Source organism: Podarcis cretensis (genome assembly GCF_951804945.1).
Source record: "Podarcis cretensis genome assembly, chromosome: 12".
NCBI lineage: Eukaryota > Metazoa > Chordata > Lepidosauria > Squamata > Lacertidae > Podarcis > Podarcis cretensis.
Window position 1 is genome coordinate 62,820,173 of NC_137181.1, and position 20,709 is coordinate 62,840,881.

A 20,709-nucleotide genomic window follows, 5' to 3' on the forward strand; every position below is an offset into this window, starting at 1 on the left:
CATCATGCCCAGACACAGCATAACAGCCCTGAATGTCTTTTTATTTTTTATTATCTTTATTTCTTGTGTCTTCTCTTTTTCTTTATTCTTCTCTCCATCCCCTTTACTCTTGCTTCTGTTTTGTATTCCTCTGGGTTAATGAGGGTACACACATAAAGGGGATGGATGGAATGTGAAATGGGTGTGAGAGGTAGGAAAACGCTCCCAGAGTGGGAGTCTGGGAGAAGAAAGGGAAGCTTTCATGTGAGAAAGGGGTTCAGTTCTACCTCTGATAGAGGACTTTGTAAATTTTTTGTGTTTATCTTTATCTTTTCTTTTTTAATTTTTTAATTTAGATAAGTTTGTTTTTTATTGTGTTGTAAAATGAAGTTTCAATATTTTTAAAAGAGATACAGCTGCGTCCTCTGCCTCACAAAGTGAACATTTTAAACGCTATGCTTGTTCAAATGTCATCAGAAGTCTTCCTGCTTCCGAAATCTTGATTACATTCAGTCCTGATCTTGGTTCCTTATCAACAGCTACAGAGTTCTCGACTTCCATTCGTATTAACACATTTAATAAATTTTATTTCCCCCGAAGGAGTTCTATATCCTATAAATTCCCTGTGTGGTAAGTTTATTTTTCCATTTGTTTCTTCATTTTTGCTGCTCTGATCATGTCCTATGCAGCATCTCTATTTCCGCTTTTTTGCTCTTTCTCTTCCTCTGTTCCCATGTAATTTCAGCTGTGTCACTCGCCATCTTTGTTTCTTTGAGTATAGATAAGGAGTAATCCGGCTTCCCCTCCATAGCTCCGGGCAATTTTCCAGTTTCTACTTCTCCTCCAACCCTTAAATCACTAACGATCTGGACTTCCGGGTTAGCGCCATCGGCAGTGGTGGTGTTCCTCTGACTGAGAGGAACCCGCTCTGTAGAATTCGGGTCGTGCCACCGCGGCGAAGGTGGAGACCCTTTTAAAATCCCAGGCGGAGGAAGCCTGGGAACGTGGGATTCAGCTGACACCAGAAGCGCCCCCCCTACCCGCAGGGAAACCCCTTTTTGGGGGTTCCGAAGTGACGTGGGGTGAGCGGCGCGGTGTTTTGAATCGACCGCTATTTTTTACGGAGTGAAGCTGCGTAGCTGTTGCCGGAGAGCACTGACTTTTTTTGTGGACAATTGGATTTTAAAACAACAATCCGTGAGTAGAACGGAAATTGGGCTTTTAAAGTATTTTTAAATTGGCACCGATCGGGGAAGGTCTAAACAGGAAGTCCACCTCCCCTTTCTGTAAATAAACTGAAGCAAAGAATTGGTTAACTAAGGTCTTGGAGAGTCTTACCTAAAGGATTAAAGGATTAAAACTCTACTGATTGAAACTACTATCAATACTCTTTTGGAAGCAGGGAAGCCTACAGGAGAAGGTCAAAATTTGGGAATTGAAGTGCCACTTCCCTAAACTATGGAAGTCTGGCAGACTCGCTAAGAAGGAATATGACTACCGTTGGGTTGGAGCTCCCCCGAGATCTGTTCTTTAACACCAAAGACTATCAAAAAGATCGGCAGAGGGGACATGAAAGAGAGTTAAGAGCCTCGGACTTAAGATCTCTGGGTTGATGGACTTTTGGAGAACAGTTGGCAGGGGCCGAGACCGGGGAGGGGAGATGGTGAAAAAAAAAATGGGAATTTAAAGTGTATGTATTGTGGGAAAAAAAATTTTTCTTTTTTTTTAATGAGAGATGGGAAAATCGTGGAATGGAATTTTTTGTGACCCTAGGGGAAACGTCTTAAGAGAATAAGTTCAGATATATAAGTTCTAAGGAGAAATAAGATTAAATAAAGTAAAAGTGGATGGCTAATTGGCGAATGAGAGAATGGAAAATTACAGTATATTAAGATAAGTTATAAGGATAAAAACAAAGATGAAGGATTTGCTGAAATATCTATTTGAATTAGAATACAAAGAGGGGAGGTGTGAGGAGGTCAAGGAGATAAGTTAAGAAAGGGAGTTATATCAAGGTTTAACTTGTTCTTTTGTCTTTTTGATTGTATCTTTTTTTCTTTTTTGCTGTCTTTGCTTTTTTATTTTTATTTTTTTATTTTTCTCTTGGATGTTTTGTTTTTGTATATTGTGTTCTTTTTTGTAACCTTTTAAAACTTGAATAAATATTAGTTGAAAAAAATAAATAAATAAATCACTAATGATCTGGCATCCTCCCAGAGCTATGGCCGATCTTCAAAGCCCATAGTCCAAATTGCGATAAGTGGAAGTTTGGTGCTTTAAATCATTTCAATGTTCTCACACAGTTCTATTTTCATATTAACCCATAAATATAATCCCGTTGTCCTTTTTCTCCTCTTGCTTTTTATCAGTTTGTTGGCATTCAGGGGGAGGTTTGCAGAATCATTTATGTAGCAAACATGGTGTATATAAAGAAAGGGTAAAGGCTCCCCTCCCCCCCATATACCATATTTTTCTATGAAAGAAATCTTTCCAGTTCAAAACGTTGCGACTTAGTAGCAGATTCACTTGGCAGTTTGTAATCTTGTCCCATCCATCCTGCACATGTCTGTAAATTAGAGCCAATTTCATCCTAATAAACAGAAGAGCCTCTGTATCTTGATGGGTGCATCGGAGGATTACTGAAAGGCAAAGTGTCTCCTTTCATATAGGAGTGAAAGTCAGGTACAGTGGTACCTCTGGTTACATATTTAATTTGTTTTGGGGGTCTGTTCTTAACCTGAAACTGTTCTTAACCTGAAGCACCACTTTAGCTAATGGGGCCTTCTGCTGCCGCGCTGCCAGAACACGATTTCTGTTCTCATCCTGAAGTTCTTAACCCGAGGTACTATTTCTGGGTTAGCGGAGTCTGTAACCTGAAGTGTATGTAACCTGAAGCATCGGTAACCTGAGGTACCACTGTATCAAGACGATCTGCGAGTGAAGCTCACTCCCCCCCCCCCGGGCACTGAGGGGAGTTTGCAAGGACAATTATCCTCAAATCATCCTTGTTTATCATTTGCAAACAATCTCCGCTAATGTGGGAGTGGCAGCCATTAAGGCAGATCAGCACCAGAAGTCGATTATGTACAATAAGTTTGGTGCTACAGGTTAAAATTATTGCATTCCAGAGCCCAAATAACCTTTTGTGAGATTTTGCAGAAATGAGCAAACTTCATCATATAGCATTTGAATGCAGAAAAGTTTTTAACATACACTAGTATCTTGTTCTGATATGATTCCCCTATCCTCAAAATTGTCCATCCCAAAGAGGAATTTGCTGCCTAGGAGTGTGGTGGAGTATCCTTCTTTGGAGGTCTTTAAGCAGAGGCTTGACAACCATATGTCAGGAGTGCTCTGATGGTGTTTCCTGCTTGGCAGGGGGTTGGACTCGATGGCCCTTGTGGTCTCTTCCAACTCTATGATTCTATGATTCTATGAGGGAGGAAGAGCAGGCTGTGCTCTTGCTTCACTATCCACTTCATTCATCATGAAACAGAAGGGGTGACATCTTGAAAGAGAATTTTATTACAGACTCCCTCACAGTGCCACCCCACCCCCACCCCTGGAGCAAGGTCTGAGCCAAGAAGAGGAACAGACTGGACAAGACAACATTATGGGATTTAAAATTGGCACAACTTTATTCATTCCAGATGTAGGTTGGATTTGGCTTAGGCATTGTGTGTATACCCCTCACAGCCCCTGACTCAGCAGGATTGGCCAGGATTCAAATAAACCAATAGAGGGAAAGCCTGCCAATCTCCAGCAGCCAGCCTGGGAATTTCCCACGGCCGGCCCCCTAGCCCTGATGTTGCTTCCAAGGGTGAGGGGCCCTGCGTGAAGGGTCGCAACAGCTGCCCACTCTGTTTCTGGGTAAGCAGACATTCTTCAGAGGAATGTGAGATAACATGTTTAAAATAAATATATTCACCTTTTTCCATGGGAGGAGAAGAATCGGGACAAAATCAATCACAATCTCTCCCTTAGGATGATCTGCTGGTTGAATAATGTCTGAACAGGCTTCAGGAAATGTCAGAAAAATTGCCCTTCCCATGGAATAATGAAAGCTGAATCCTAGGCATGGTGGCACACCATCTGGTCTCCGACTCACTCAGCTGCTGTCACAGCAATCAGATTGTTGCATGGACATGCATGGAGAGGCCTGACAAATGCACTTAGCTGGCAGGCTGGGTTTGCTATCCTGCATAGTTATGTCTCATAGAATCATAGAATCATAGAGTTGGAAGAGACCACAAGGGCCATCAAGTCCAACCCCCTGCCAAGCAGGAAACACCATCAGAGCACTCCTGACATATGGTTGTCAAGCCTCTGCTTAAAGACCTCCAAAGAAGGAGACTCCACCACACTCCTTGGCAGCAAATTCCACTGTCAAACAGCTCTTACTGTCAGGAAGTTCTTCCTAATGTTTAGGTGGAATCTTCTTTCTTGTAGTTTGGAACCATTGCTCCGTGTCCGCTTCTCTGGAGCAGCAGAAAACAACCTTTCTCCCTCCTCTGTGTGACATCCTTTTATATATTTGAACATGGCTATCATATCACCCCTTAACCTCCTCTTCTCCAGGCTAAACATGCCCAGCTCCCTTAGCCGTTCCTCATAAGGCATTGTTTCCAGGCCTTTGACCATTTTGGTTGCCCTCCTCTAGACACGTTCCAGTTTGTCAGTGTCCTTCTTGAACTGTGGTGCCCAGAACTGGACACAGTACTCCAGGTGAGGTCTGACCAGAGCAGAATACAGTGGCACTATTACTTCCCTTGATCTAGATGCAATACTCCTATTGATGCAGCCCAGAATTGCATTGGCTTTTTTAGCTGCCGCGTCACACTGTTGGCTCATGTCAAGTTTGCGGTCAACCAAGACTCCTAGATCCTTTTCACATGTACTGCTCTCAAGCCAGGTGTCACCCATCTTGTATTTGTGCCTCTCATTTTTTTTGCCCAAGTGCAATACTTGACATTTCTCCCTGTTAAAATTCATCTTGTTTGTTTTGGCCCAGTTCTCTAATCTGTCAAGCTCGTTTTGAAGTGTGATCCTGTCCTCTGGGGTGTTAGCCACCCCTCCCAGTTTGGTGTCTCCTTGAGCTTTGTACAGAACTGTAGCCAGTGGGCACAATTCTGCAACTGTGTTCAATATCCATGTGTGCTTGTTTACCTAGCTATCATACTACCAACTTTACTCTATGCTTGTGCAAAATGGACCACTTATAAGCACCATCTCCAACTCCTTGAAAGATTCCATCAACAGTGTCTCCAAAAAATTAACATATTACTTTGGAAGACAAGCGAACTAATGTCAGTGTACTGGAAGAAACAAAGATTGCTAGTGTTGAAGCAATGATTCTTCAACTTTGTTGGACTGATCATGTGATTATCATCTTCCAAAGCAACTACTCTATTCCAAACTTAAATACTGGTGAAATACTGGTGGACAAGAAAAGAGGTTTAAAACTCTCTCAAGGCAAATCTTTAAAAATGTAGTATAACCACTGATAACTGGGGAAAATTGGCCTGTGCCAAGGTGGTGTTCCCTCTTCACGGTAACACTCCAGTACACTCAGCGTGATATTTTCATTCTTTATTACATATATACTTAAAGAATAGTTACAGTTCAAAATCATGCATCTGAACCTGTCAGATTTGGGGAGTGGCTTCTTTCAATTCTGGCACAAACAAAGTAGGTGTGGAAACCTCACAAGACGTCTTTGATCTTTACGTTTCATTTCCCTCCTTGCCTGTGCTGATGTGAATACTCTCCCCCTTTCTGAGTCTGAACTTCCTTCTCTTGGCTCTGGTGGGTTATAGGGCTCTTCATCATCTCTGACCCCCTGCTCCACCTGACCCCTGCTCCACCTGAATACTCTTGCCCCCTGTTCTGTTTCATGCATCATTTCTCTGTCTTCCTCTCCTGACAGTTCCTGCTCAGAACCCTCTCTTGATGAAGCAGCGTGTTCTGGCTCTTCCCTGACAGTCTGCGAGTGCTCCAGTTGGAGAACAGCCTTTACCCAAGGTGTCATGGATTATGAAGAAGCACAAACTCAGGAAGAAAGGGAGACATGAGCTAAGAGGAAGGCAGTTTGGCAAATCCTCACTGTGATCAACTCCCGCCCAGAAATCTATGTCTCCACTGTGGAAGGATGTGTGGATCCAGAATTGGCCTCCACAGTTACCTACGGATACACCATTAAGACTGTGTTCATGGAAGACAATCTTACTCGGCTATGAGTGATTGCCAAAGAAGAAGACGAGTGCATTTCCTTACATCTTTCACTCCCTCAATATTAACTACCAGCATTGAACCTCTGAATTATGTATTAGATTTTGAGTGGGGGTGAACTGCTAAATAGTTTGGCCATTTCACACAAGAGAGTTGCCACTGGGGATATCTAAGAAAACTTGGATGTTGTGTGTAGGGGCTTGAGACCCCTGTTTTCAAATCTATTAGTTTGTATAAGCTACACATTTCTTGTGTTTCTGTTTCTGAAAGAATTTTAATTCTTCTTAGCATCTGTTAGACTGACACTTGACTAGGGCTAAAAATATACAAGGGTTCACAGCATCATGAAGTTAGTAATCCTATAATCACTGACAAAACCTCATAGCATGTAGCTATTGAGATGGTACCCTTGATTGATTGAGGGCTGGGGGGAAGTTGCCATGCAATCACAGTCACAAAGGGAAGTCCCGTTCATCACCACTATGCAGAATCTAGTTACATATGATCACAGCTTTCTGTCTCTCATGGAGTTTCAATGCTTTGTATGCCTGATAAGAATAACCTTTATAACAAAATCTGTGTACACCTGGACACTACATATATCTGCTTTCCCTGTTCTCCCTCTTTTGTCTATTCATGGTTCCCTGACATCCACAGGGATGCCCACTTTGTATTCCCCATGTGGCAGTGGGCGAGGGAGCTGGCCAGCCCAGGCACTGGTGTGCCCACGTCACTAGACGTTGCCTGTGCCATAGCCTGGCCTGTTCCCAGAGAGAACTTTCTCTGGGCAGCCCAGGATGCTAGACAGCAGCAAGGAGGGTCAGGAGGATTTTCATTGCACCACTCTCCCTATGATGTGCTCATCACTGCTCTACATGGAAGTTAACTTCTGGGAAGAAAACATATGTTAATGGTGCTGTGAACTTTTTGCCTTCCTCATAGGTAAAGGTAAAGGTACCCCTGCCCGTACGGGCCAGTCTTGACAGACTCTGGGGTTGTGCGCCCATCTCACTTAAGAGGCCAGGGGCCAGTGCTGTCCGGAGACACTTCCGGGTCACGTGGCCAGCGTGACATCGCTGCTCTGGCGAGCCAGAGCCGCACACGGAAACGCCGTTTACCTTCCCGCTGGTAAGCGGTCCCTATTTATCTACTTGCACCCGGAGGTGCTTTCGAACTGCTAGGTTGGCAGGCGCTGGGACCGAGCAGCGGGAGCGCACCCCGCCGCAGGGATTCGAACCGCCGACCTTTCGATCGGCAAGCCCTAGGCGCTGAGGCTTTAAACCACAGCGCCACCTGCGTCCCTGCCTTCCTCATACAACTTAATAAATGCATTAAAAAACACACTAGAGTTAATGGGTTTGGGGGAGACGTTCAGAGAGGTATAAACACAATTTACTCTGAACAGCAAGCAAAACTGATTATAAATAATGATATAGCAGAAAATTGTAAAATAATGAAGGGAATGAGGCAGGGATGCCCACTGTCCCCATTACTATTTATACTGGTCTTGGAAACCCTGACAAAGAAAATAAGAGCAGAGGGTATAAGGGTAGGAAATAAATCTTTTAAACTCAAAGCATTTGCGGATGATCTTATAATAACAACAGAAAGTCCAAAGGAAAGTTTGCCAACTCCAGACTATGCCATTTGGTCAGGTGGCAGGTTTCAAACTCAACAAAAATAAAACCAACTTGTTGGTGAAAAATATGGTAGAACAAGATAAAAATGAGCTACAAAGAATTACTGGTATGACAATAAGTAAAAAAGTCAAATATTTAGGAGTATGGATTACAGTGAAAAATATTAACTTATTTAAAGACATGCTGGCCACATGATCTGGAAGCTGTACACCAGCTCCCTCGGCCAATAAAGCGAGATGAGTGCCGCAACCCCAGAGTCGGCCACGACTGGACCTAATGGTCAGGGGTCCCTTTACCTTTTTTTACCGAACGACATAAATAAATAAAAAGAAATCTGGAGATCTGGGGCAGAATGAATCTATTATTCTGGGGGAGGATCTCTATGATAAAAATGAACGTGCTACCAAGGATGTTGTTTTTGTTTCAATCAGTTCCAGTGATCAGTGGGGCGGGTCCCTTCAAAGATTGGCAAAGAGACATTTCAAAGTTTATTTGGTGGGGGGGACGGACCTAGAATTAAACAGAAATTACTAACAGAAATTAAAGATAGGGGTGGCTTCTCACTACCAGATCTAATACTATATTACGAGGCATCCTGCCTCTGCTGGATCAGGGAATGGATACTTTTACAAAACACAAATATGCTAGATTTAGAGGGTTTCAACAACAGATTCGGTTGGCACACGTACTTATGGTACAAAAAAGCCAAAGTACACAGAGGGTTCCTGAATCATGTGTTATTATTATTATTATACATGGTATGGAATAAATATAAGAATTTGCTAGAACAAAAAAGGCCCTGGTGGCTATCACCGCTTGAGGCAATTTCAGTAAAGAAAATGAACATGAGCAAAGACTGGGCAACTTATAAAGGACTTCTTAAGGAAGAGGACCAGTTAAAATGGGGGGGGGGTAAGAAACTGTTTAACTGACTGGTTACAATATCACCAGTTGAATGATATATTCAAAGCAGATTTTTTAAAAAGACTTCCCCACTAAGTTATCGAGATTTGAGGAGTTAATACCAAGTAAGGGGGAACTACTTTCCAAAATGTATAGGATCTTGCTAGATTGGTCAGTGAAAGACGAAGAAGTAAAATCAGTGATGATTCAATGGGTCAAAGATTTTGGGTATAACATTCAAAGGTCAGCCTGGGAAAAACTCTGGAGAGAGAACTTAAATTTTACTGCGTGTTACACTTTGAAAGAAAACTACATGAAGATGCTCTATTGCTGGTACTTGACACCCAGTAAGCTAGCGAAAATGTACAGAACCAACTCCAACTTGTGTTGGAAATGAAAAGAAATAGAAAGAACTATGTCTCATATGTGGTGAAAACACAAAAAGATAAAGGAATTTAGGGAAATGATCTACAACAAGCTAAAAAAAATGTTTAAATTAAACTTTCCCAAATAACCGGAAGCCTTTCACCTCAGGATCATAGGTGTAGAGTGTCAGGAAACTGCCATCGGAGCCAAGGGTGGTGGTGAGGCTCCAAAAGGATGCTGGAGAGGGAACCAGCAAGGAGAGAGAGGAAGCCACCGCTGGGGAAGGAAATAGACGTGACGCCAGGGAGAAAGGGGAGTCTGAGGGAACTTCGGAGAGAAGGCTCCAGGACTCTTCCAGTGAAGCCAGCAGGGAGAGCACGGGACCTCCTCTGGGGACGCCCACTCTGCGCAGAAAGGTTTCGCGCAGAGAAGGCAGGTGGCGATTGGGTGTGAAAGAACTTCTATGTTGGAAGAAATTCAGGAAACGCCCACTGACGGATTCTGCCAGTGATTGAGACAGTCACAGTGTACTGACTGTCCAGGCTGGGTAAAGTTTTAACCAAACTACTCAGCTCGGAGCAGTTTGCGATTTACGCACAAGCAACCCCATACCCCATTACAGCAATCCGTCAGTCTTTGACGTTGTTTGTGCGGAGGGAGCATCATGAGTCAGACCGGAGGAGGAGCAGGCGCCGGAGAGGGAGCCAGGGGAGGACCAACTCTGGAGGAGAGAAACAGAGATTTGGAGCAACAGCTGGCTTTACTAGCGGTGCGGCTAGATGAAAGGCGGACTCAGGATGCTCAGGGGAAACCCACCCCCATTGCAAGAAAGGTACTGGGACTGGTGCATAAGTTTGGGGGCAATCCAAGAGACTATCATGCTTTTAAGACGGAGGTGCAGTATGCGCTGGAACTGCAGTATGATGATTTTGTGGACGATGGTGCAAGAGTTGCCTATGTGATAGGGCATCTTCAAGACGGCGCCAGGGATTGGGTTAGACCCTTGATGGCATCGGACAATCCTGCCTTAAAAGACCTGAAGAAGTTTTTTAGCGCCATGGATCACATGTTTTCGAGTGAAGTGGAGGAGAGTGTGGCTTGCAAGCAAGGGAGCCAATCAGTTAGAGAGTACTGGTTGCGGTTTTCGATGCTAATCCATCGGGTGGGAAGTGAGCTGGGAACCTATTCAGATGCTGTTTGAGGAAGGCTTAGCCCCTTGGGTTAAGGACGAACTTGCCCACTCGCTCTGCCCGCAATCGATGGATCAGCTGACCAAAATGGCTCTGGCGGTTGGAATACACCAAGAGGCGCGGGCTTTAGAGAGGCGGGAAGGGAGAGCAGAGCGTTGGCATGACAACCGGATTCCTGAAATGCCGGCACAACCTTCCCAGCCAGAGGAGCCAATGGAAATCGGAGGCGCGCGCGGGGGGGGGGGGTTCAAACTCCGGCGAGGTGCGCAAAAAGGAGGGGAAAACGACCAGGAAGTGTTTTCTCTGCCAACAGCCGGGACATTTTGCCAGGGTGTGCCCTCAGAGAAAGGCTTGGCAAGGGATGGTGGGGGCAGTGGGCAGTGAGGGGGAGGGGAATTCACAGCAGGGAAATGAGAGCGCTTGGCTGCCGATCAGAGGGCACAGCAGCCAGGCAAACAACCAGTAAGAGTGCCCAAACCAGACCCCCCCAGTCAGCCATAGCCATAGAGGTGGAGCTAGAGCTTCCCAACGGACATCCTATTAAGGTGAAGGCACTGCTGGATTCAGGCAGTTCCTGCAATTTCTTTAGCAAGGACTTTGCACTAGAGCACCAACTCCAGCTGCTGCCTTTGGAGCGCCCCTTGCAAGTAACGACCATTGATGGGAGGGAACTCCTGGGGGGAGAAGTGACACACCAAACTCCTCCCATGAAGATGAGAGTTTCCAGGCATACTGAGACAATTGCCTTTCACGTAGCCACACTGGCCGGGCCGCCAATCATACTGGGGATGAGCTGGTTGGCGCTGCATGATCCGGTAGTGGGATGGCACCAGCGGACAGTAGCCTTTGGGTCAGCTCACTGCGTAGAACACTGCGACAGGGGGGAGACCCTGAGGATGGTCGTAGCCAGAGTGGCAGGGATGGAGGCAGAGGAAAGGATGAGGGTGCCACCACAATACGCTGATTTGAAAGAAGTCTTCAGTGAGAAGGAGGCGGATAGACTGCCCCCCCCATAGGTCCTTTGACTGTCAAATCAACCTACTCCCAGGGGCTCAGCTGCCAGTGGGTAAGCTGTCCGCCATGTCGGACAGAGAAATGCAGGATTTTCGGAAGTTTATCAACAAGAACCTGAAGAGGGGTTTCATAAGAGAATCGAGGGCGGTGGGGGGCAGTCCAGTATTCTTTGTGGACAAGAGAGACTCAAAAGAACTTAGACTAATTTGTGATTATAGGAGGTTAAACTCGATATCGGAGCCAGTGACCTTCCCAATGCCCAGAATTGATGACATTTTGACCAGGGTAAGGAAGGGAAAGGTTTTTACCAAGTTGGATCTTAGGGGGGCGTACAATTTGATTAGGATAAGGGAAGGGGATGAATGGAAGACCATCATGTTCACCCCCCTGGAGGCTTTTGAGTACTTAGTTATGCCCTTCGGATTACAATCGGGTTCTGCATGTTTTCAATCGTTCATGCACCACGTGTTGGGGCCCCTCTTGTACAAGAACTGCGTGGCTTTCCTAGATGACGTACTTATCTACTCGGAGAATGAGGAACAGCATGTAAAAGATGTCAGAGAAGTGCTGAAGAGGTTGCAGGAGCACCAGTTGTGGGTGAAGCTGGAGAAGTGCCAATTCCATGCCCGAGAGGTCGAATTCCTGGGTTACAGGTTGTCAGACAAGGGCTTAGCCATGGACCCAAGCAAGGTGCAGGCGGTGCTAGAATGGAAGACTCCTAAGAACCGGAAGGACGTGCAGAGGTTCCTGGGGTTTGCGAATTTCTATAGGAAGTTCATCAAGAACTTCGCACACTTGACTGCACCTATCACCGATTGTCTCAGTAGCAAGAAGAAGTTCGTGTGGACGGCAGAGGCACAGCAATCCTTTGAGAAACTAAAAGGAACGTTCGCTTCGGAAGAGCAGCTCTTGCACGTGGACCTGCAGAAGCCAATGAGGGTGGAGACAGACGCGTCAGACAGAGCGGTTGGCGCCATTTTGCTCCAGCCGGGAAACCAATCCAACTGGAGACCGTGCGCCTTTTTCTCGAGGAAGTTGAGCAAGTCAGAACAAAACTACATGGTGTATGACAGGGAACTGCTTGCTATTTACGAAGCGTTCCGACGCTGGAGACATTTGTTGATAGGAGCTCAGCACAAGATTCAGGTGTGCACAGACCATAAGAACCTGGAATACTGGAGGACTGCAAGGGTTCTCAACCAGAGACAGATGTGGTGGGCTCAGGAGTTTTCCAAATTTTCTTTTGAGATACGGTACATACCGGGAAAGGAAAACGTCCGAGCAGATGCCCTATCCCGGAAACCAGAGTACTTGAAAGGAGAGGGAGCACCAGAAGTACAACATGTGATACCCGAGGACCGATGGGTGTGTGGGGGCGTATTGGTTGAGAAAAGGGAACTAGCAGGTTTGACGAGGGACGACGAGTACACACAAACCAAGATCAGAGAGCTCCAGAACGCAGGAGAAAATCAGGGGGGTTTTGAGGAAAAGGAAGGAGCATTGTATTACAGGGGAGCATTGTACATACCAGAGGGGGATTTGAGGAGGAGGGTACTCAAGCAACTACATGACAACCCCACGGCGGGGCATTTTGGTCAACACAAGACCATGTTACTTGTCACCAGGCAGTTCTGGTGGCCGAGGGTGAGGGAAGACATGCGGGAATACGTGTGGGGGTGCGACCGATGCCAGCGAGCTAAGGGGGAGAAAGCAGCGCCCGCGGGGTTACTAGAACCCTTGCCCATTCCGGGGAGACCATGGGAGGTGGTATCCATAGATTTTATGACCGATTTGCCCAAGTCCAGGGGGAAAACAGCCGTCATGGTGGTAGTTGACCTGTTGACCAAGATGTGCCATTTCATTGCTTGCTCGCATGCAGTATCGGCAGAAGAAACAGCTAGGCTGTTTGTAAATCACGTTTTTCGGTTGCATGGCGCCCCCTTGAGGGTTTTGTCTGACAGAGGAAAACAATTCACTTCCAGGTTCTGGAGGAAGCTCATGAGCTTGCTTCAAGTTGAGGTGAGTTTCTCGACGGCCCGTCACCCAGAAACCAACGGACAAGCGGAAAGGGCCAATAGCATACTCCAACAGTACCTACGCTGCTACGTCAGCGAGAGAGAGAACGACTGGGTGGAAAAGCTAGCGCTGGCCGAATTTGCTTACAATAACGCAGAGCATGTGTCCACGGGGATGAGTCCTTTCATGGCCAATTACGGGTGTCACCCCAGGGCCTTCCCAGGGGAGGGGGAGGGGGAGGAGAGGTGGAGTGTGCCTGCGGCAGAGGAATTTGTGGAAGAAATGGAGGCCTTACACCAGCAGCTTAAAATGAACCTGGAGAGGGCCAAGGAAGCGTACAAGAAGCAGGCAGACAAGCACCGCAGAGAAAGGGAGACCATAAGGGTTGGGGACCGGGTGTGGTTGTCAACCAAAGGGCTACCGTTCAAGGGAGGTTGTAAAAAATTACGGCCAAGGCGACTGGGACCTTTTGAGGTAACGCAGCAGGTGAATCCTGTGGCTTTTAGGTTCAAACTGCCAACCAACATGAAGTTGCATCCGGTGTTTCACTGGTCTTTACTTTCACCATACCGAGAAGGGGGGGAGTTTCCGGGGCGAGAGAGAGAGATCCCCACTCACCCAGAGGTGGAGGAGAGGGAACTCAGTGGTCAGGCAGTGGAAATTCTTGACTCAAGGTGGAAGGGGGGGCAGGTGGAATATTTGGTAGCTTGGGAGGGAGAGCCTGAGTCAGAAAACACGTGGGTCCCTGCAGGAGAGATCAGGGATGAGTGTCTGCTGGGGGAGTTTCACCGCCGGTTCTCCAAGGAAACCGAAACCGTTGGAGAGATTTTGGGAGGAGCAATTTGGGACCACGGATGATGAAGAAGAATTTATGGGGTATCCTCCTTCAGAGGGAGAGGGAAGAGAGGTATCAGAGGAAGAGGACTCAGATTGGGGAGATTGGCCAGAAGAAGGAGACAGCAGCAGGTGGAGGACGATGTTTGAATCTTCTGAGGAAGGGAATGGTTCGTTCCAGGGGTTTCCCGCTTCACCGCCCAGGAACCGGGCCGGGGGTGGGGAGGGCCCTGGGAGGGAGGTGGATGTCAGGAAACTGCCATCGGAGCCAAGGGTGGTGGTGAGGCTCCAAAAGGATGCTGGAGAGGGAACCAGCAAGGAGAGAGAGGAAGCCACCGCTGGGGAAGGAAATAGACGTGACGCCAGGGAGAAAGGGGAGTCTGAAACTTCGGAGAGAAGGCTCCAGGACTCTTCCAGTGAAGCCAGCGGGGAGAGCACGGGACCTCCTCTGGGGACGCCCACTCTGCGCAGAAAGGTTTCACGCAGAGAAGGCAGGCGGCGATTGGGTGTGAAAGAACTTCTATGTTGGAAGAAATTCAGGAAACACCCACTGACGGATTCTGCCAGTGATTGAGACAGTCACGGTGTACTGACTGTCCAGGCTGGGGAAAGTTTTAACCAAACTACTCAGCTCGGAGCAGTTTCCGATTTACGCACAAGCAACCCCATACCCCATTACATAGAGATAACAAAAGACTTAAGGAGATAATTCATGTATGCAACCGCAGTAGTGAAAATGTTGTTAGCCCAAGGGTGGAAAGGACAAAACCGACAAAAATGAAATGGCATACGAAATTATTTAAGTACACTGAAATGGCAAGATTAACAGGGAAAGTTAGATTAAAAATTCAGTAGAGAATGGGATAAATATAGACAATATGTAAAAGATCACTGTAAGCATGTAAAATCTTTGGCGGGCTTTGAATGACTTCTGCAATGTGAAATAACTCTTAGAAGCATTGGATAATTGTAAAATAGATGCTGTTCAAAACGCAGTTGATATAGTTACACAGAGAACCCAGGTTGGGGAGGAGGGAAGCCTCAATATGGGAAAACTTTATTTTCTTTCTTTCTTTCTTTCTTTCTTTCTTTCTTTCTTTCTTTCTTTCTTTCTTTCCTTCCTTCCTTCCTTCCTTCCTTCCTTCCTTCCTTCTTTCTTTCTTTCTTTCTTTCTTTCTTTCTTTCTTTCTTTTCTCCCCCCCCATGTATACTACTAATGGAGAGCTATAACTGTGATTCACTGTATAAAATCAATAAAGATCAAATATAAAAAATTAAAATAAATGCATTAAATTGTCAATGCTTTCATTGCGGGTAGCAGAGGCACCAGGCAGGATTAATAGTCTACTGGGGATCTTGCACAATGGCTGATGATCAGATCCCCACACAATGCCATGTCAAACTCTGGTAAGATGTAACCAAGAGCAGTTGTCACCCATTTTTAACCCACACCTGCCTCTATTGCTTCTGAACTATATTACCCCTGTTACCAGAATTTATGGAAAGGTTGGGAGGGGGGGTTTGCCACTCCAGCAGACATCATACACACACACCATGAAATCAACAAATCACTCCTGCAGATGTCCCCACAAAGCACTTCATCACAAAGTCCCCTCCCCCATCTCTATTCAAAGGGCCTCCGCTACACATTATCAAATGTAACAATTCACTGATAAATGTATCTATGTGATGGCTCAATGGGAAAACTTTACAAAGTCATATAAAATTGCTCCAGGATAGGATTTTCGATGTTCCAACTTTGTTCTGTTCAGGAAGGAAACGGCTACGAAGGGGGGAGCCTGGGACGTGGGCAGGGTCAGCCATAGTCCCTGAAGCCTGAGACCACGTACTCAGCAGCTCCTCTCCTAGATGTTAATTGCTGGCATCCTGGCCCCAGAATGTCAGACAAGTGGCCATCTCAAAGACAATGGTGAACCCAGCCAAAATGGGTTGGGAACTCAGTCAGAACAAAAGAGTGTACTTAACATGACCGGGAGAGCAGGAGCATGTACATACCTTTTGTTTTACTTAATGGGCGTGAGGTGGAGATCAAGGAAAAGATGGGGGCAAACCTGTTGCTCAGGTTTCTGCTGGAAACCCCTTCCAGATTGTGACATAACTATGATGTATTTGTGATATATGCATGATGCTTCACCTAGGGGATTGTGGGTAAAAGGGGGGAACTTATAAAAGAAGGAGCCATCCTTTCCATGTGGTCGGTGGAAGTCCTGTTGCAGTCTTCTGAATAAAGATCAGACCTACTGGCTGCTGTTTTGCTCCTCTATTCTTGGCTGGTGTCTTTGTTTGGCAATCCAAGTGAGCCCAGGGATTTTCCTATAACAACCCTCTCTCCACGTGGTGTGGAACTCAAGAGTCTTTGCCTAAATTTCAAGCTGCAAATGGCTAAGGAGTAAGTGGACTATTAACAGGTCCACCAACAGATAATCTAAAGTTATCTCGTCTGCAGCTTTACCTGAACAATCTTGTTTGCAAATTAAGACTATTCATGCATAATAGCATCCGCTGAGAAGACTGCTTACTGGATTTAAATTAGTTTCAGTGCACCAGTGTAGTTTGGTCCCTGAAAGTATTCTCCCCGCCAATACACACACACACACACACACACACACACACACACATACACCAATGCTAGTAAAGAGAAGGCAAGAAGAAGCATGACTCTGAAATCCAATTTACAAATTAAAATATAATTTGCATTTTGGGTTAAGTGTTATCTTACTTGAGGCCAACAGAAGATTCTCCCATTTCTCTGCTTTATCTGGAGCTTATGCTAAATATGCCTGCTGTATTTTCATTGTTGATAACAAATAAAGAGTAGGGCAACTGCGCTCTGCAAATGAAAATACACTTTGCAATTAGATGCTTTTCCTTACAGATCAGACTCTTGTCCTACAGGATATATGCCAATGTGATGCAAAGAAAGACAAGGGGGGAAACAAAAATACATTTCAACTGACCTGTTTTTCATTTTCATCCTCCAGCTTCAGCCTGTCCTCTATGCAGTTCCTGGCCTGAAGGAATGCCTTTCTTTGTGCCCTCTCTGTCAAAATCCTCACAAAGACCCCATACAAATTTACACTGACGAAAAGGATAGCATTGGCCACAAGCTGTAAGAGAAAAGAAGGGGACAAAAGAGATATATTATAATTCAGACACTCTCACATATCACTATCAATCACCATTCTGACTAAAATCCAGTTTATTTTCACAGTATTATTTTGCAGTAAATCTGTCTTGCTGCTGGGTCAGATCACTGCTCCATCCAGTTCATTTTTGTCTTCCTCAACTGACGGCACTTTGTCAGGTTCCCAGGAGTTTCCCCAGCCATTGCTAGCCCTTTTTACGGGAGATTCCAGTGATTGCATGTGGGCAGTGGCAGAACATGCTTTAACCGTACCCAAGGTGCAGGGGGCAAAAGGAGCCCACCATGTGCCAGCCCAGCCCCTGCCACTGAAGGGACACCACACACCAGCCCCAAGCTGATCCCAGTGTCACGAAATGGCTTGGGGGCTGGGGTTGTGTGAGGAGGCTGAGATCAAAAGGCGCATGGAATCCTTCTGACACCACTCCCCCCCAGGCCACTTGGGGAGTCTGGGATCTGCGTTTTTACATTGTGCATTTTTCATAGTGTCATCCCTCCCCCGTCGCTGCCACCAAGAATGTATCAGGCTGCAACTTAACTGCGGATGAAGTGGTTTGGCACATACATTGGGTGAGCATTCTAATTTCTGGGCTTACTGAAAATAACATCAGAGTGAAACCGGCAGTGGAGATTCCTATGACTTACATCAGATAGGGGGATCGCCACCTCTAGGAGCATTGAGATCCAAGCCCCCCATCTGGGCAAATGGACAAAAGCAACTCCACCATGGATCCCTTTAACAGGATACCATTTCTGGAGGGGAAAGTGAGAGTACAACCCCCCCTCCAACCAACACTAAGGTTACCCAACTGCCAAAGTTGTGACAATTGCTACAAGGTAGGCAAAACGCCCAGCTCATAGCCAATTTGCCTGATAGGCAATTTCCTACCCGGCCCCGAAAATATGGTGACCACCGCAGCCATAGAAAGGTCAATTCAATGAGTAAATGCAAAATTACAGGAGTGGGTGGGTGGACTGATCCAACGAAGAAGAGCTGGGTGTCGAGGCTGGCGTGGGCTGCTTTAAATCCCCTGGGAGCAGATTTGAGGGAAGCCTGATTATTTCCTCTAGCCCCCCCCCCCCAACCTTTGTGCCAAACTGACATTGGCCAATTTGGCATGCTGCGCAGAGCGGGATTTCAAGCCAGGAGCGCAAGCCAAAGCTCCCACTCTGGCAGGGATCAGACCCTGCCACACAGCTCTACATCACTGGGAGGGGGGGCACTGTCTGTCCCGCAAACCAGCCACACCCCTAAAAGGGGGTAAGCAGACCTCTAGAGACAGATAAGCAGAGAAATGTAGTAGAGTGGATGCCACAACTGTATGTGTGTCTGCAAATAACAAAAATATTTTCTAAAAAGATACACCTCAAAGAAGCTGACATCAAAGGGAATTTTTCCCCACATGGCTTTCAAATCTGAATAAAGAGCTTTAACAAGAAACCTGCATTATACCTCATATTTTATCATAATTAAAATCCAAATCCAAAGCGGATTTTTATGTGGGGAGCAGATAGGCACTTCACTTCTCAACTGCATTGCCTTTTCTATTCCTTTCAAGACATGCTCTATAGAAAGTTTATAATCTCCTCTGGCTTTATCCCAGTTAGCATAATGAGCTAATTCCTTCAGCTGCATTACCTGAGGAGTGCAGCATAGGGAGCTATTTGCTATTGCAGGCTATAATTAGAGTGCATTATACTCTGGAAAATGTTATTTTGAAATACATAAATAAATTCCAGAATATGAGACTAAAATTAGTTCTGGTTTCTAAACAACCTTCTAATCCTGCACTTGGATATGATGCAGCTGCTGAAGCTGCACATTAATAAGTATATTGGGCTCTTGGGGTCAATGCAAGGAGATTTTACCAGGAGAGCCGTGGCAGGATTTGCATGGCAGCAAAGAGATTTCAGCAGAGGGGACACAGCTTACTCCTGAACCCAAAAACAGAACTGGGCAGAAGCCGTGTCCAAGAATTCTTGCTGTACTGTAGTTAAAATATGATACTTCACAATAAAGAGAAATATAGGACTAGGTTCAGTTATTTCTAAATACAGCCTGAAAGACAGTATTATTTTCAATTAAATCTAATTGCAGTCTGCTTAAGGCATGTATAAGCTACTCCCTTCCATTTGGGGCCAGATGGAGCTCATGAGAACCAGAACAGAAACATGCAAGTTGACACCTGGGCACTAGTTGGGTGCCCCATGGGGTGGCCGTGGTCTGGGTTCGAGGATGAGGCAGCCCTCATCTACAGGGACAATCCTCTCATGAGTTAATTGGGCCATGGAAGGGCAATGATAATATGATACTGTGATTCAAGGAACAGAGGAAGGGATGCAATGCTAACATCACCCATTCTGAGGAGAGGAGTGGGGGGAGTGCAAGTTTCTAAAGTTTCACTATGACCAAAGCATTTAGGGTCACAGCTGTTTCGTTTTCCTATTCTATGGTGAGGCAAGGCATGGTTTGGGCCATGCCTTGCCTGCACAGAGCTCGGATGTTGCTTCAGCAAGAAATAACCTGAAACCTGAAATAATAATAATAATATTCTTTTTTTGTACCCCACCCATCTGACTGAGTTGCCCCAGCCACTCTGGGCAGCTTCCAACATATATAACAACATTATTCCTTAAAAAGCTTCCTTATACAGGGCTGCCTTCAGATGTCTAGCAGCAACATCCTATTTGTTAATCGGTGTTGTCCCCCCAACTGGAAGGTGCTGCTTTAGTTGAAGGGGTCCAGCCCTCTCCTGTAGTCTCCAACGGCAGTGCTCAGAGTGGTATACAACAATAACATACCATATTTTTTGCTCTATAAGACTCACTTTTTCCCTCCTAAAATGCAAGGGGAAATGTGTGTGCGTCTTATGGAGTGAATGCCGGCTACGCAGCTATCCCAGGAGCCAGAACAGCAAGAGGGATTGCTGCTTTCACTGCGTAGCAATCCCTCTTGCTGTTCTGGCTTCTGAGATTCAGAATATTTTTTGTCTAGTTTTCCTCCTCCAAAAACTAGGTGTGTCTTGTGGTCTGGTGCGTCTTATAGAGTGAAAAATGCGGTAAATATAGCAATACAACAATTGCTAGATGCAACAATGGAATTTTAAAATTCTCCTTTCATTTTCATTTCAACAGAGATCAAAGTTTAAGCACACTGAATATTTCTATAATTCTGTTCAGGTTTTATGGGGATTACACAATTATATGTTCATTTCCACTTCTGTATGTATTATGCACTCTGACCTTTTAGCAACCACAAAGCCATAAATACAGCTAGCTGTTTTTTCTGTATTCAAGCATAAAAGGTAGATGAAGATATCTGAAGGGATCGCAAATGACAACTTGAAAGCATGTTTTATTGCCTTCAGATCCAGTA

General features: G+C 45.7%; 1 protein-coding gene across 2 annotated transcripts in view; it reads right to left on the reverse strand.

Moving 5' to 3' along the window:
- ADCY1 (adenylate cyclase 1) overlaps positions 1-20,709 on the reverse strand; it is a 236,131-nt gene that overhangs the window by 124,403 nt on the left and 91,019 nt on the right. For both annotated transcript variants that reach the window (XR_013832103.1, XM_079947528.1), the window contains exon 2: positions 17,149-17,298. Coding sequence is in view for 1 of the 2 variants with exons in the window: in XM_079947528.1 (XP_079803654.1) it covers positions 17,149-17,298 (150 nt within the window). In the remaining variant the exon portion in view is untranslated. The remainder of the gene's footprint in view (positions 1-17,148; positions 17,299-20,709) is intronic.